The sequence below is a fragment of the Physeter macrocephalus genome, chromosome 5 (genome assembly GCF_002837175.3).
Source record: "Physeter macrocephalus isolate SW-GA chromosome 5, ASM283717v5, whole genome shotgun sequence".
Classification (NCBI taxonomy): Eukaryota; Metazoa; Chordata; class Mammalia; order Artiodactyla; family Physeteridae; genus Physeter; species Physeter macrocephalus.
Window position 1 is genome coordinate 94,619,473 of NC_041218.1, and position 14,430 is coordinate 94,633,902.

At 43.7% G+C, this 14,430-nt stretch overlaps 1 protein-coding gene across 1 annotated transcript in view; it reads right to left on the reverse strand.

Moving 5' to 3' along the window:
- TARP (TCR gamma alternate reading frame protein) overlaps positions 1-8,155 on the reverse strand; it is a 28,600-nt gene extending 20,445 nt beyond the window's left edge. Inside the window, exons 1-3 of the mRNA XM_055084692.1 lie at positions 8,113-8,155; positions 7,697-8,003; positions 423-433 (exon numbers count right to left, since the gene is read on the reverse strand). Coding sequence (XP_054940667.1) covers positions 423-433; positions 7,697-8,003; positions 8,113-8,155 — 361 coding nt within the window. The remainder of the gene's footprint in view (positions 1-422; positions 434-7,696; positions 8,004-8,112) is intronic.
- Positions 8,156-14,430: the final 6,275 nt, after the last annotated feature.

The window sequence follows — 14,430 nt, forward strand, 5'->3', positions numbered from 1 at the left end:
CTTATTAGAAATCCAAGAAGAGAGGTATTTAGCTGTATTGTAAGGGTATAGATTTTGTTGTTATTGCTGTTCTTCATGTTATTTTCAAGTCTGGCTGGTAAGAACTGCAAAAAGCAGATCAGGGCTACCAAACTTGGAGCCAAGTGCATGACCATCGGGTTAGGATTGGTCCCAGGTTTCAGACTGAAGAGCAGGAAATTAAGGGCTTGGTTGGGCAGGTCCTTCGGTAAGTGGCAAAGAATTTACAAACGTATTCGTGAAGAAAGCAATCCCCATGTGTGATGTGTATGCCAGCAAAATTATTCCAATCATTGAGGATTTCACAACAGATAGGAAGCTACAGAAATGAAGGGGGACTGGTAATAGGATAATAGGGTAGCCATAGGAAAACAACAGAGAGGTAGACAGAGCTGGGAGTCCATCCCCTGCTGACCTTTATCCCATCTCAACAGTGTGGCAGTCACATAATTTACCTACAAATCAGACTTAATTGGGTTATGGGGACATCGCTTATGAAGACAAGCCATCCTTGTCACAGCTCCCTTTGAGAGAAATGCAATTGCGCTAAAAGGAGTTCAACGCTAACCACAAGAGAGGCAAGAAAAGGCACTGGACTGAGAATCTGAAATGCAGGTGTGTCCTACCTCTGTGGTTAACTGGCTTTGCAAAAGGCCACTTGCCATCTCTGGGCCCCAGCTTCCTCATCTGAAGTGTGGGCATTGGACTAAATTTGTCCTAAAGGCCCTTCCTGTTCCAAAAACTATGAACCCATGATCAAGAGAATTGAAGAGTCTGTCGTGGTTGCCCGAGTGTGAGGGGGGTTGAGAGTTAGTAATAGAGAAGGTTTTCTTCCAGGTCCCTTCTGACTCTGTGACACTGTGAGATCCCAGTAGGCACAGTAGTAGGTGGCTTCATCGGACTTGACAACGTTATTGATTATCAGGTAAATGATTCCATCCTCTTTCTTATCTGTCTCCAAGCTGGAATTAGGTTCATCCAGCTTGTAACTGTCAGCTGAGCCATAAAGGATTCGCTTCAGGGGCTCCCCTTCTTTCTCTTGATATCAGTGCACAATGTCATTCTCCAGGGGAACCCCAGACAGTTTGCAACTTATGCTCACTGTTCTGTCTAGTCTTCGGGGAGAGGAGAGTTGATCCTGAGAAATTCTCATGCTGGTGTCTCCATCTGAAAAGCAAGGGGGGCAATCAGAGGCACTTAAAAAGGCTGACGCTGGTCGCAAAAACAATGGAAAGAAAAAAGACAAGAAAGGAGAAAAGTCAACCTACAAACCCAAGCCAAAGATACAAGGAAAATCCACGTGGATGGCATGGCCAGTGATTAGTAAGAATGGGGTGTGAATCAGGACAGGACAGAGGACGCAGTGGCAGCCCTGGTTCTGTGGAGGCAAGAATACGGGAGGAAGGTTTGCTTTAGAGCCAATGAAAGTCTTTCACAGTAAGATGTGTCGCAGTGTGATTTTGATCATCTTCCTGGTATAAAGGAGCTTTCAGACTCCCGACAAGCTCATCAAAAAACATTTATGTTATAATCATTTGATGTTAACTTCACCTTGGGAGAAATGGTCTCCTACTTTTCCTTTACGTGTTGCTTCAAACACACTTATCCTTGGGCTCGTTTTCACTCTGTGAGTTAATAGATTTTTGTATGGCTTTCATGAGAATTAGAAGGATATTGTCATTACTGTAGATAGTAATACATGAATAACGATCCCACGACCTCATACAGAAGGTTGTATATTATATAGATCATTAGTTTGCAGAAAGCTCACAAAGTTGGGTAAATACTAACAATTACTGTAGTTATCGCTTAGGATACTACGACGTTATTATATGACATTTCTTCATTTTGCTGTGAATGAAGAAAAGTGTTGAAGGAAACAAAATCCCCTTGTTTGCAAAAAACCCTGCAATTTTTTCTATTCACCATTCTTAGTTTGTCAGCATTAAAGCTATGCTTTCCTAGGGCTTCCCTGGTGGTGCAGTGGTTGAGAGTCCGCCTGCCGATGCAGGGGAGGCGGGTTCGTGCCCCGGTCTGGGAGGATCCCACATGCCGCGGAGCGGCTGGGCCCGTGAGCCGTGGCCGCTGGGCCTGTGCGTCCGGAGCCTGTGCCCCGCAACGGGAGAGGCCACAACAGTGAGAGGCCCGCGTACCGCAAAAAGTAAAATTGATGACTAATAAGAACCTGCAGTATTTAAAAAAAAAAAAAAAAAAAAAAAAAAAAAAAAAAAGCTATGCTTTCCTGTGGTTTGGAGCACAGTGTAAGATGTGATTTTTAAAGGGTCCTAAGCTCCTATTTTAGCTGTGATGGCTCAGTGAAGTGGTTTAGTCATAGTTGGAAAGGACACTGTGATTTGTTGAATATCGTGCTGAAACGTTCATATGTGACTCTCATTCACTCTTCAGCAACCTATGCAGTTGTTAGCACCATGCCCACTTAAAATTGGGAAAACATGGACCTAGAGATTGTCATACTGAGTGAAGTAAGTCAGACACTGAAAGACAAATATCATATGATATCGCTTATATGTGGAATCTAAAAAAAAGGTATAAATGAACTTAGTTACAAAACAGAAGTAGAGTCACAGATGTAGAAAACAAACTTATGGTTACCAGAGCATAAGGGGGGGGTGGTGGTGCGGGGGAGGGATAAATTGGGAGATTGGGACTGATATCTACACTCTACTATGTATAAAATTGATAATCAACAAGAACCTACTGTATGGCACAGGGAACTCTACTCAATACTCTGTCATGATTTAGATGGGAAAAGAATCTAAAAAAGAGTGTGTGTATATAACTGATTCACTCGCTGTACACCTGAAACTAACAAAACACTGTAAATCAACTATACCCCAATGGAAAATTTTTTAAAATAAATGAAATAAAATAAAATTGGGAAAACAGAAATAAACATTTCAGTAACTCTCCTATATCACCCTGTCAATGAGTGGCTAAGCAGGAGTTAGAAACCCAGTCCGATGTCACTAAAAAGGACTTGTATCTTCCATCACTCACTCATTCATTCATTCATTCATTCTTCTTTCCAAGCCAACACATCATGTTCAGCACTGGATTATGGCTTCCTTCCCAGGAGGCTCCCATAGATGGTGAAGCAGAGACAATTTGGGGCACTTACAAACTGTGCCAGGACCCCAGAGGTGAGGATGGAGGATCAAGTGACCTAACTGAAAGAAGCCTCAAGGATCAGGTCCTTGGGCTACTTGCTCAGACACTGCTCAGGACACACGTGCAGGAGAAAAGTCCTCTATGCGAGGCAGAAAGGAGGAGGGGTGTGTGTTTGCACAGGTGTGATGGCGGGGGAGGGTTTTTGTTCAATGACAGCGGCGCCCTGGCGCACCGCGTATCCCAGCAGGCGCAGTAGTAGAGTGCCGCATCCTCCTCGGTGGCTCGGTGTATCCTGAGGCTCACCAGTGAATTACTTGGCCATTTCCTTGCTTCGTATCTTTCCTCACTAATCCCTTGCTCGTGAACAACATTTTCATTGGAGGAAATATACAGAATTCGGTTTAGAGGCTGCTCTGGCTTCGGTCGCTACCAGTGGATGTATGCACTCTTCTTTAACATAGCTGTTTTTACCTGGCGTTCAAGAGATGCTGTATTTCCTTTTTTCTTGGTAATGGATGTTATGCGTTGTGTTATTTGAATATCTCCACTTGTGTCTGAAAGAAAAACAAGAGGAAAAATTAGCGAAGTTATGATGTTCATTAGCATAGTCTACATGTGTTCTCTCCTCATGAAAAGCCCGGGGACTGATGTTTACATTTTCTTCCCAAAGAATTCAAGGTGATGATGGAATTTGTCAGCTTAGCTTGAATGACCACGTGACACGTGTCCACCTGAAAGGGGCGATGGGACTGCCCGTGATCTATCCCCTCCCTTGGGTAAAGCCACTCACATGTCCAGAGGGAGGCCACCACCAAGCCCTGGGGCAGGAACAGCGTACTGCCAGCTCTAGTCAGGAGAGGTAATTGAATAAGTGGGAAGACTGCAGAGCCAACCGGAGGACTGATCTAGTACGAGGAAGTGATGCTTGGAACACACAGCTAAGAGCCATAGACTGCAGAGAAAGGGGCTCGTGGTAATGCTCAAAACACCCTGCGGAAATAGGTCTGCTAATTCATCAGCAGATTCCTCTCGTAACTGTGTGATTTTCACCAACCAGTGACGTTAGTGTTAAGAACCCATTTTCTTGTTAAAGGACTAAAGTCCTTTATTGGTCTAACAGAGGGAGGGAGAGGGAGAAAGAGGCCTAAGTCCACACTTGACAAGCCTCATGGGAAACTTCTAATCTAACACCTTTGACGGTCACTACACTGCATCAGGCAATCTCAGATGTATGCTAAAGGGACAGCTTACTTGTGTATGTCACTGCTCTATGCTTTAGATAACCCAGCTAAAGAAGACATTTCAGATTCTCTTATTTTTGAATGTGACCATTAAATGGGATCCTTAGAGATGCCGTGTCCTTGTAGTCCCTTAATATACCTTAAAAACAAAAGCCATTGTTGTTTCCTAATATATAATGAGTGCCTCCTCAGTATGCATCATAAAGAAATACAAACAGAAGAGAAGACAATCGCTTTTTGTCCCATCGCTCAGAGACAATTACTTGGTAACAGTTGGTACATTCGCTTACAGATTAATTTCTGTTCATTTAAAAAATTTGTTTCACATAGATATGATGATATCGTATATTTAAGGTTGTGCTCTGTCTTCATTACTTAATATGATACCAGGAACATTTTTCCACTCCGTAAGCACTTCCTTGCAGTCTTCTGACTCTTAGCAAGATTCCCTGGTTCACCACCACGTTGACTCTCAGATCGCTTAGGGTCCCACAGATTCTATTCTTTTTACATGGCCAGTCCACAAAACAGGAGAGCATAACAGGAAATCCATTACACAATTCATCACTCAGTTTTTTTTTTTTCTTAAAGATCGTTTCGTGACCTCAGATTAACATCTTTATTCTTTTTTAAAAAATTTTTATTTATTTATTTATGTATTTATCATCACTCAGTTTTGAACCCCTGTTATGCCCCCTGTGTCACCTAGTAACTGGCTACCGAAATACACTTTATCATCTGCCTTGCCTTTCATGTTTCCTTTCCTTACTGCTCTGCTTGTTTGCCTGCACCTCCCAAATAAACTACTTATACTCATATCCCAAGTCATATATTCTGGGGAACCCAAACTAAGATAGGTAGGTATTGATGGAAGACATGTTCACATATTGAGGTATGGGGAAGTCATTCTTGCTTATACCTCATTTGGCTTGAACTTTGTGCTAACTAGAACAGCCTGTCTTATGGCCTGTCAAACATGTATTGCACATTCGCTTTAACCATTCAAGAAAAAAAAAAGAATGCATTACCAGATTATTTAGAATGTCCACTCTGAAGATACAAATGAATGCCCTTCCCTTCCTATGAGGTCAATGCTAGTACTCCTTTGAAGATGAGATTTCCTTTCCAGGCACCAAGGTCAAGCTGAGTCGCCATGTACATACTCATCTGTCTCTTTGAGACCTTGATGAAGCGTGCCCTTGTCACGTTCAATGTCTGTCCTTTGTTCCGACAGAAACAAAACTGTTTGAGGCATCCCAAATGGAGCCGGGTGCCATTGTGGATGTGGTTTCCCACACGTTCCTGCATTACGGAGAACTTGAATTTTCTGAAGTGTATCAAACTCAAGGACACTACAAGCCCTTTCAAAAACAGTGTCCGCTAGTAGCTGCCAGCTCAGTCGCCCTTTACATCTTGCAGACTCTAATCCTAATTACTGACAGAAAAACTGTGGTCCTTGGATCTGTGTCTCCTAGGCTGTCTTCAGGTTAGCTCAAGCAAAAAATTTGTTTTCTCTTCCTATTAAAGATTACTTATGAATGATTTGCATTGACACACAGTTGTGTCCCTTTACTAAAGGCCACAGCTCGTGGCAGGTGACCTCCCTTTCTTTCTTTCTTTCTTTTTTTTGGCCACGCCTCACTGCTTGTGGAATCTTTTTTCCCCAACCAGGGATTGAACCCGGGTCCTCGGCAGTGAGAACGCCGAGTCCTAACCACAGGACCGCCAGGGAATTCCCAAAGTGACCTCTCAGTACAGATACCCTCCCTGTTGTCATAGCAGTTCCGTGTCCCTAAAGGTCTAAAAGGAGAGTGACTTCATGCTGCCGTGCCAAAGCTGAGGACAGAGACTACACAGCCCACAAAACTGAACATCATTACTCTTTGGTCCTCACAGAAAATGTCTGCCAACTCCTATTTTAGAGCAATTAAAAATAACATTTAGGGCTTCCCCGGTGGCGCAGTGGTTGAGAGTCCGCCTGCCGATGCAGGGGACCCGGGTTCGCGCCCCGGTCCGGGAAGATCCCACGTGCCGCGGAGCGGCTGGGCCCGTGAGCCGTGGCCGCTGGGCCTGCGCGTCCGGAGCCTGGGATCCGCAACGGGACAGGCCACAGCGGTGAGAGGCCCGCGTACCGCAAAAAAAAAAATAAAAATAACTTTAAAGGGTTACTGTTTACCTTCATTTATTATACTCCTAGTGCACATCATTTTTTTATGGAAATTCAAATTTTTGACCTATACCATATTTTTTATGCCTGAATAACTTCTTTTAACATCTCTTAGAGTAGGTGGGCTGGCAATGAAATCGCTCAGTTGCTGTGTTGTCTGAGAATTCTTCAATTCTCCTTGACTTTCGAAGGATATTTTTGCTGAGATGTCAGTTTTCCCTTCCAATATTTTAAAGATTTTTGTCCATTGTCTTCTTGTGTGCATATGCTCTCTGAAGAAAGTCTACTCTTTTTTCCCCATCTGGCTGCACGCTTCTGCCCCAATTCGGTAACTATTACCGCAAAGGAAATCACGTCTCCATGCCTCTGTTTCATCACCTATAAAATGTGAATCATGATAGCACTGATGTCAAAGGATTGTCCCAAACCTGAGAAAAATTAGACCTAAAGGATTTAGAACAGTGTCTGAGAAAGAATAGCAGCCTGAATAAATGGACTCTGTGACGCTCTGCAGGTTCCCAGCAGAATCCCGGGGAAAAGGATCCGGACAGGAGTATCCACCTTGTTGTGTGATCACCTAATGCCCCTGGGGGTCAGAGGCCTGTGCAAAAGGAAGTGCGCTGGTCAGGCTGTCACACAAACCCTGAGTGAGCAGTCCACAGTAATCCCCTTCCTGCAAGGGAGGGCAAGAGCCCCATCCCACATTCACCCCCAAATATGTAGGGAGTAACCAAACTCTGAACTTATTCAGGATGGCCTGGGAGAGTTGAAGTAGCATGGGATTTGGAGGTTTAAAAAGTCATTTTGTCTCGCTAAGCCTCAAATTATTAGTATTGAAGTGGAAAAAGTGAGAATTACGTTGCAACAGTGTTGTGACGTTGATATAAGTTGTAATATCACCAGCGTGTTTTCTGGCAATGGGTGATTTCCTCTTTGAGGATGAGCCATGTAACTTTCAAGTAATCTCTGGATGGTGAAAAAAAAATCACATGGGACGCGCTCTCTGTCATGGGAGACTTAGGCGCGGCTCTCAGCTGTGCAGCCTCAATAGCTGCTGGTATTGAGGATGTGGGTGGGCACAGAGCTGGAGATTGTTCTTGTGTGTGTTACCCAAGAAACTCTAACGCTGTGGACATTAAACCATCTGGCACAGTAGTACGTGGCCTCATCTTCTTTCTCTAAGAATTTTATTTTCAAGGTAGAAGTGGAAGTGGGGATGTCTTTTCTGGCCTCAATCTTGTTTTTCTTCTCTCCTAAGTGAAGTAGAGCAGGGTCTGTTACGACGTATGCTAGATGTTCTATACCCTGATCTGGTTTATGCCGGTACCAGTGGATGTATTCTTTGCTAAAGTCTGCAGAGGACACCTTGCAAGATATAACTACACTCTTATGTCTTGCTCCAGTAACTGATATTTCAGGTTGCTCCCACGTTAATTGTCCAAGGCCAACTGCAAGCAAAGAAGAGAAATTCCCATAAACAAATGACTTGTAAAGAGGCAACAATAAAGACCTTCTTCAGTCTCTCCTGTAGACTGAAATGATTCGGAGGCAACTCACAAGCCCAGAGGGAGGAGAAGAGGACCGCTTCCAGGAGTGCCATCCCGTTCCCAGACTGGCTCCCTGGGAGGAGGTAAGAAAGTGAGGGCTCTGTTGGCAGGAAGTCTCAGGCCAGCGGCAGGTGTCTCAGAAGAAGCGATGGATCAGGTCGGGTGGTTCTCTAGGGTTCTTCATGACCTGCTACGGATATGAGCAGTTCTGGTTTCGTGGGGGTTTTCCTGCCCCTGAGTGCTGGGCAGGTGGGCTAAGTAGGCTCACGATCTGGAAAGAAAACCCTGAGATGAATGCGTATACCTGGAGGTGGAGCAGTTCTCATAGCCACTCACCTCATCCCCCTGAAATCCCCTGCTGTAGTAACTTTGCTACAGAAATATGAGGATGTCCCTACTCTGTTCTTTCCCTATGTCTATCTTTCTGTAACTGGCTGGTGAGCCAGGACTCGGGTATGAAAACTAACCTTTATTTTTCTGTAATGCTACAGAAAAAAATCAGACACTAGAACATCTCCTGGACATTATTTTAAAATTTATTTATTTAATTTATTTATTTTTGTCTGTGTTGGGTTTTCGTTGCCGTGCATGGGCTTTCTCTAGTTGCGTCAAGCGGGGGCTACTCTTTTTGCGGTGCTCAGACTTCTCATCGTGGTGGCTTCTCTTGTTGCAGAGCGTGGGCTCTAGGTGCACGGGCTTCAGTAGCTGCGGCACGCAGGCTCAGTAGTTGTGGCTCGTGGGCTCTAGAGCACAGGCTCAGTAGTTGTGGCACACGGCCTTAGTTGCTCCATGGCATGTGGGATCTTCCCAGACCAGGGATCGAATCCGTGTCCCCTGCATTGGCAGGCGGATTCTCAACCACTGTACCACCAGGGAAGCCCTCCTGGACATTACTTAATATGCCATGTGCATAAGCACTAGGGTATTTTTGTGTTTTTTTAAATTAATTGAGATGTTACCATGCAAATTACCAGTCAGAGAAATCATACTTTGTTTACAATCAGGGTGCCTTCATAAAGGGACTAGATTACAATTGCTAGTGCATCTGTGAGACAGAGCGATCTATGGAAATCAGCTTCACTCAACCTGGACCTGAGAACAGTCTCATGAACTTTATGTCACATGCAGGAGTATTTTAAAAGCAATATTCTGTTTAATATGCAAAGGTAATCTTTAAAATTAATATGACACCTAATATCCATTGAGGACTTGCTATTTGTCAGGCATGGTTCTAAATGTTCTCTTATAATTTTATTTAATCCTCTTAATCAGCCTGTGAGGGAGCTGTTATGAACATCTCCATGTGACCAGTGAGGATATTGGCAAACAGACTCATTCAGAGACGCGGAGCTGGTAAATGTGATATAGCTCACGTAAGTAACCTTTGTTTATCAAAGAAAACGGGTAAAATACGATATAAAAAAGGACAAGAGAGGCACCCATCATTTACTTTTAGTTTGAATTTTTCTGTACATTTTTTTTTTTTTTTTTTTTTTTTTGTGTGTGTGGTATGCGGGCCTCCCTCTGCTGTGGCCTCTCCCGTTGCGGAGCACAGGCTCCGGACGCGCAGGCCCAGCGGCCATGGCTCACGGGCCCAGCCGCTCCGCGGCATGTGGGATCTTCCCAGACCGGGGCGCGAACCCGGTTCCCCTGCATCGGCAGGCGGACGCGCAACCACTGCGCCACCAGGGAAGCCCTTTTCTGTACATTTTTATGGCTAGAGATGGGATTGCTGGATATTATTTACATAAATATACATTTAAGTGGGATTTGCATTTGGGGCTTTTGGTTAACTTATGATAGTAAGGAACATTGCTTTAACGAAACTATGTGAATGTTATTTTTAATGACTAAAGATAAGTAAACACCTTCCAATACCACTTACCCTATCTGACATGAGCTGAATTATTTAAGCTTCTTTTGCCTCACTTTCCACAGGTACACCTTGACTGCATACATATCTTTTAGAGGTATTAGGAGGCTTACATTATCCTATTACATGAAGAAAATGCTCAGATAATCAGTACCTGGCACATCCTGAGTCTTCAGTGATGTTATGAAATCTTATTATTACTATTATCAAGCAAGAGAAAGTTACTTTGTTAGATACTGTTTTACAGTAAAACCATAGTAGCTCATTTAGTAAAGTTAGGTTATCAAAGTACACAGTAGAAATAAAACCATTTGTTTTCTCAAGAATATTCTTAAGATTTTGGAGAACTCCTCCTCCTCTTTTTAAATTCTTCTATCAACACAACCTTTATAATTTTAATAGATTGTCATATCCTCATGAATTTTCTTTATATTGTATTGTGGATATTTTCCAATTCTATTAATAAATCCACAAAACGTGTTCAACGGCTGCATAGTTTTCTACCCTTTTAACACAATGTAAATCTTTCTCTGTTATTCACCATTTAGTCTGACACATAAGAACCTACTGGAAACTTCTCCTCTAAGATGTGACACAGGAGGTCCTGCTTTGGACACCTCATACTGCTTTATGAGGCACTTTTTTTTTTTTTTTTTTTTTTTTTTTTGCGGTACGCGGGCGTCTCACTGCTGTGGCCTCTCCCGTTGCGGAGCACAGGCTCCGGACGCGCAGGCTCAGCGGCCATGGCTCACGGGCCCAGCCGCTCGGCGGCATGTGGGATCTTCCCGGACCGGGGCACGAACCTGTATCCCCCGCATCGGCAGGCGGATTCTCAACCACTGCGCCACCCGGGAAGCCCTATGAGGCACTTTTGAGTACTCAGTGGGCAACCATGTCAAGAAGGGAGCAGAGGTAGGTTGACAAGCTTGTCCTCGAGTTCCTGTCTCAAAAGGGCTGATGTTTTCAGACCTTTGGTTTCCCTAAGGTCTGGCTCTCTACCTTAGCTTGTGTTCAAAGTTTAGGTAACCAGTAACGCCCTATTTAATTTCAAGAAATCAATGGCGGCCCACACTGAGTGAATAAGATGGACAGAAATTAAACAGACAGGATGCAATCAGAAAAGGTTGCCTGCATCAGAGGCAAGAAGAGAAAGGCTGACAGACTGATTCTATGTCAGTCTTTCCTGTGAATCCCCCTTCTTTCTTTCCATGGCTTCCCTGAATTAGAAATAGGACTGGAATATTTAGTAGACGGGATGATGGGGGTGAACATGTTGCCATGACTTTGGAAATTATCAAATAAATAAGGGAATACTCATGGCACAGATGCAAAATGATATCCAGGGGGTACCTAGTGTGTACTGCATAAAAAGAATGCATGGATTACAGGATAGTCCTTTGCTTCACAATTATTTGAGAGGTGGCATCAGAAAACAATAGATTTTATTATTTTATACTTTGGAAAATAAACTGATGACTTATTGGCATTTCACATATTCTGTGAAGACTGCCTCAAATCCTGCTCACATGATTCAGTATAAAATAATAGGGCTTCCCTGGTGGCGCAGTGGTTGTGCGTCCGCCTGCCGATGCAGGGGAACCGGGTTCGCGCCCCGGTCTGGGAGGATCCCACGTGCCGCGGAGCGGCTGGGCCCGTGAGCCATGGCCAATGTGATATCCAGGGGGTACCTAGTGTGTACTGCATAAAAAGAATGCATGGATTACAGGATAGTCCTTTGCTTCACAATTATTTGAGAGGTGGCATCAGAAAACAATAGATTTTATTATTTTATACTTTGGAAAATAAACTGATGACTTATTGGCATTTCACATATTCTGTGAAGACTGCCTCAAATCCTGCTCACATGATTCAGTATAAAATAATAGGGCTTCCCTGGTGGCGCAGTGGTTGCGCGTCCGCCTGCCGATGCAGGGGAACCATGTTCGCGCCCCGGTCTGGGAGGATCCCACGTGCCGCGGAGGGGCTGGGCCCGTGAGCCGTGGCCAATGCGCCTGCGCGTCCGGAGCCTGTGCTCCGCAACGGGGAGAGGCCGCAACAGAGGGAGGCCCGCATACCACAAAAAAAAAAAAATAATAATAATAATAATAAATTGTGCCAGTGAGTGTTCCACAAAGGTGACTTTTATTTTCTCTATGGAGGTAGGAACGATGCATAGTACTTCTTTTTATCCTCTTATGATGAAAAGGACAGACAATGGAGCTAGATTTCCTGGGTCCAACCCTATTGTGCCAGGTACCAGCTGTGTGACTTGGACAAATTCCTGAGACAAGTAGTATCTTATTTACCTCGTGAGTCAATGGCTTCATGACAGTAACAGAAGAGGCCTCCCGGGTTACCGTGTGGGTTAAGAGACTTAATATGTGCAAAGAACTGAGAACACTAATACAGAATTCTCTCACACACAGAATTATTAGCTGTTCCTCTCTTGGTCCATCTTCCCTCTTTCTTCATAGGCAGAACCGAGGGTTGCTCACAATTTGGTGGGCTCATCTATTGGCTCCAGTAGCTCAGACCTCTACTCTGATGAAGTCAGGCTGCCACAGCCTTGAATGGGAAGGGAGGAAACATCTTGCTCCTCCCCCAGAAAAAAAGACACTTGCTCCATCCCAAATTTACCTCAAGTATTCTGTCGGTTATAGAACTGTGATCTTTAAATTTTCAGGATAGCCTCAAGGTCCAGTTAAAAAAGCATAGACTTCCTGTCTCTGGCCAATTATTTTAATTCTCTAAGCTTTAATTTCTTTACCTATAAGATGGGCAAATAATGATTATCACGCAGGGGAGTTGTGATAATTACGTGTGGTAATATATATGTATCAAGTCTAGGAGTCCTGGTACACAGTGGTTCCTTCCCTCAGCCTGAACAATTCCCAGTTACTGGAAATCTCTGGATGGTGATATGATAAATGAAGCCTGTGTCTACTCCTTCCCAGACAAGACTTTAGTTCATTGGGAAGTTGTGTTAAAGGAAGATTTGGGAACATCATGGTCAGAAATGCTTCCTGCTCAAGACAGGGCCTGATGTATAAGGACAAGCCAAGATGGCTTCCTGGAAAGCTCAGGAAAGTAGCAGAGACAGTGAGGCAGAGGCTGGAAGCCCAGGCAGGAACTAGCTGAGTCTGCTCCTGTGGGGAGGCTGTGATGTGGGGCAGAGCCCCGTCAGAGGCAGTTGGTAGGCTCTGTTGGCACCTCTAGTGCCGTGGGTCCCACCACGCTGTAGTCTGTGGCCACAGCTTCTTCTCTGAAGTTTATGGTAAGGATTGAACTGGGTGCCTGAAAATTTTCTTGCCTCAAATTTGCTTCGTTTCTCACCTAAGTGAACTCAAACTGGGGTTTTTATTGAGATGGCGAACATCTGATGTGTCATAATTTCGTTGGGTTTCTGCAAATACCAGTGTATATTTTCAAAGCCTTCTTCATACAGGATATGTTATTTCTTTTTCTGTTGCTCTGGAAGATGACATTTGAGGTTGCTCTAACTTTAACTGCCCATGTCCAACCACAAAAAAAAAAAAATTTTTTTTTTGAGGGAAACTCCCATGAACATCTGACACAGAAAGTGGAAATAATAAAGAATGTATTTCATCTCTTAAGAGCAACTCACAAGCCCAGAGGGAGAAAAATATGGATGTGCCCAGCAGTGACATTTTCCTGTCTGCCTGACCATGTCACCAAGAAGAAGGCAGGAAAATGGGGTTTGGGAAGATCCAGGTGTCGTGTGACTTGGCGGGACAGGAGGAAGATGTAGGTAGGGTATTTCTACTACAAATCTGCTGAGGATTTGCTGGCACCATTCTAAATATCTTTTTCGCATTCTTTCATTTATACTTCTCAATCTTGAGAGTTAGTGGTATTATTATCTCACTTTGACCTATGAGAACAGTGTGGCAAATGTACCTTATCCCATGTTAAAAAGCTGGGAAATGTGGGAGCTTGGATAAGTAACAGACGCTCATCGAAGAAGATCAGAGTAAATGTGTTACAAAATGATGAAAATATGTAATAGCCATCATCTATTACTTTTTTTTTAACATCTTTATTGGAGTATAATTGCTTTACAATGTTGTGTTAGTTTCTGCTTTATAACAAAGTGAATCAGCTATACGTATACTTATATCCCCATATCCCCTCCCTCTCGCATCTCCCTCCCACCCTCCCTATCCCACCCCTCTAGGTGGTTACAGAGCACCGAGCTGATCTCCCTGTGCTATGCGGCTGCTTCCCACTAGCTATCTATTTTACATTTGGTAGTGTGTATATGTCAGTGCCACTCTCCATCTTTTACTTTTAAGTGTTTTCTCTACACATTTATTCATAGTAATATGTAATATGTTTGCTTGGATCATTATACATATTTTTTTAAATTTAACTGGGATTTACACATATAGTTTCATAATATCTGCTCTTTTAAATAACTATATTTTGAAAATATAT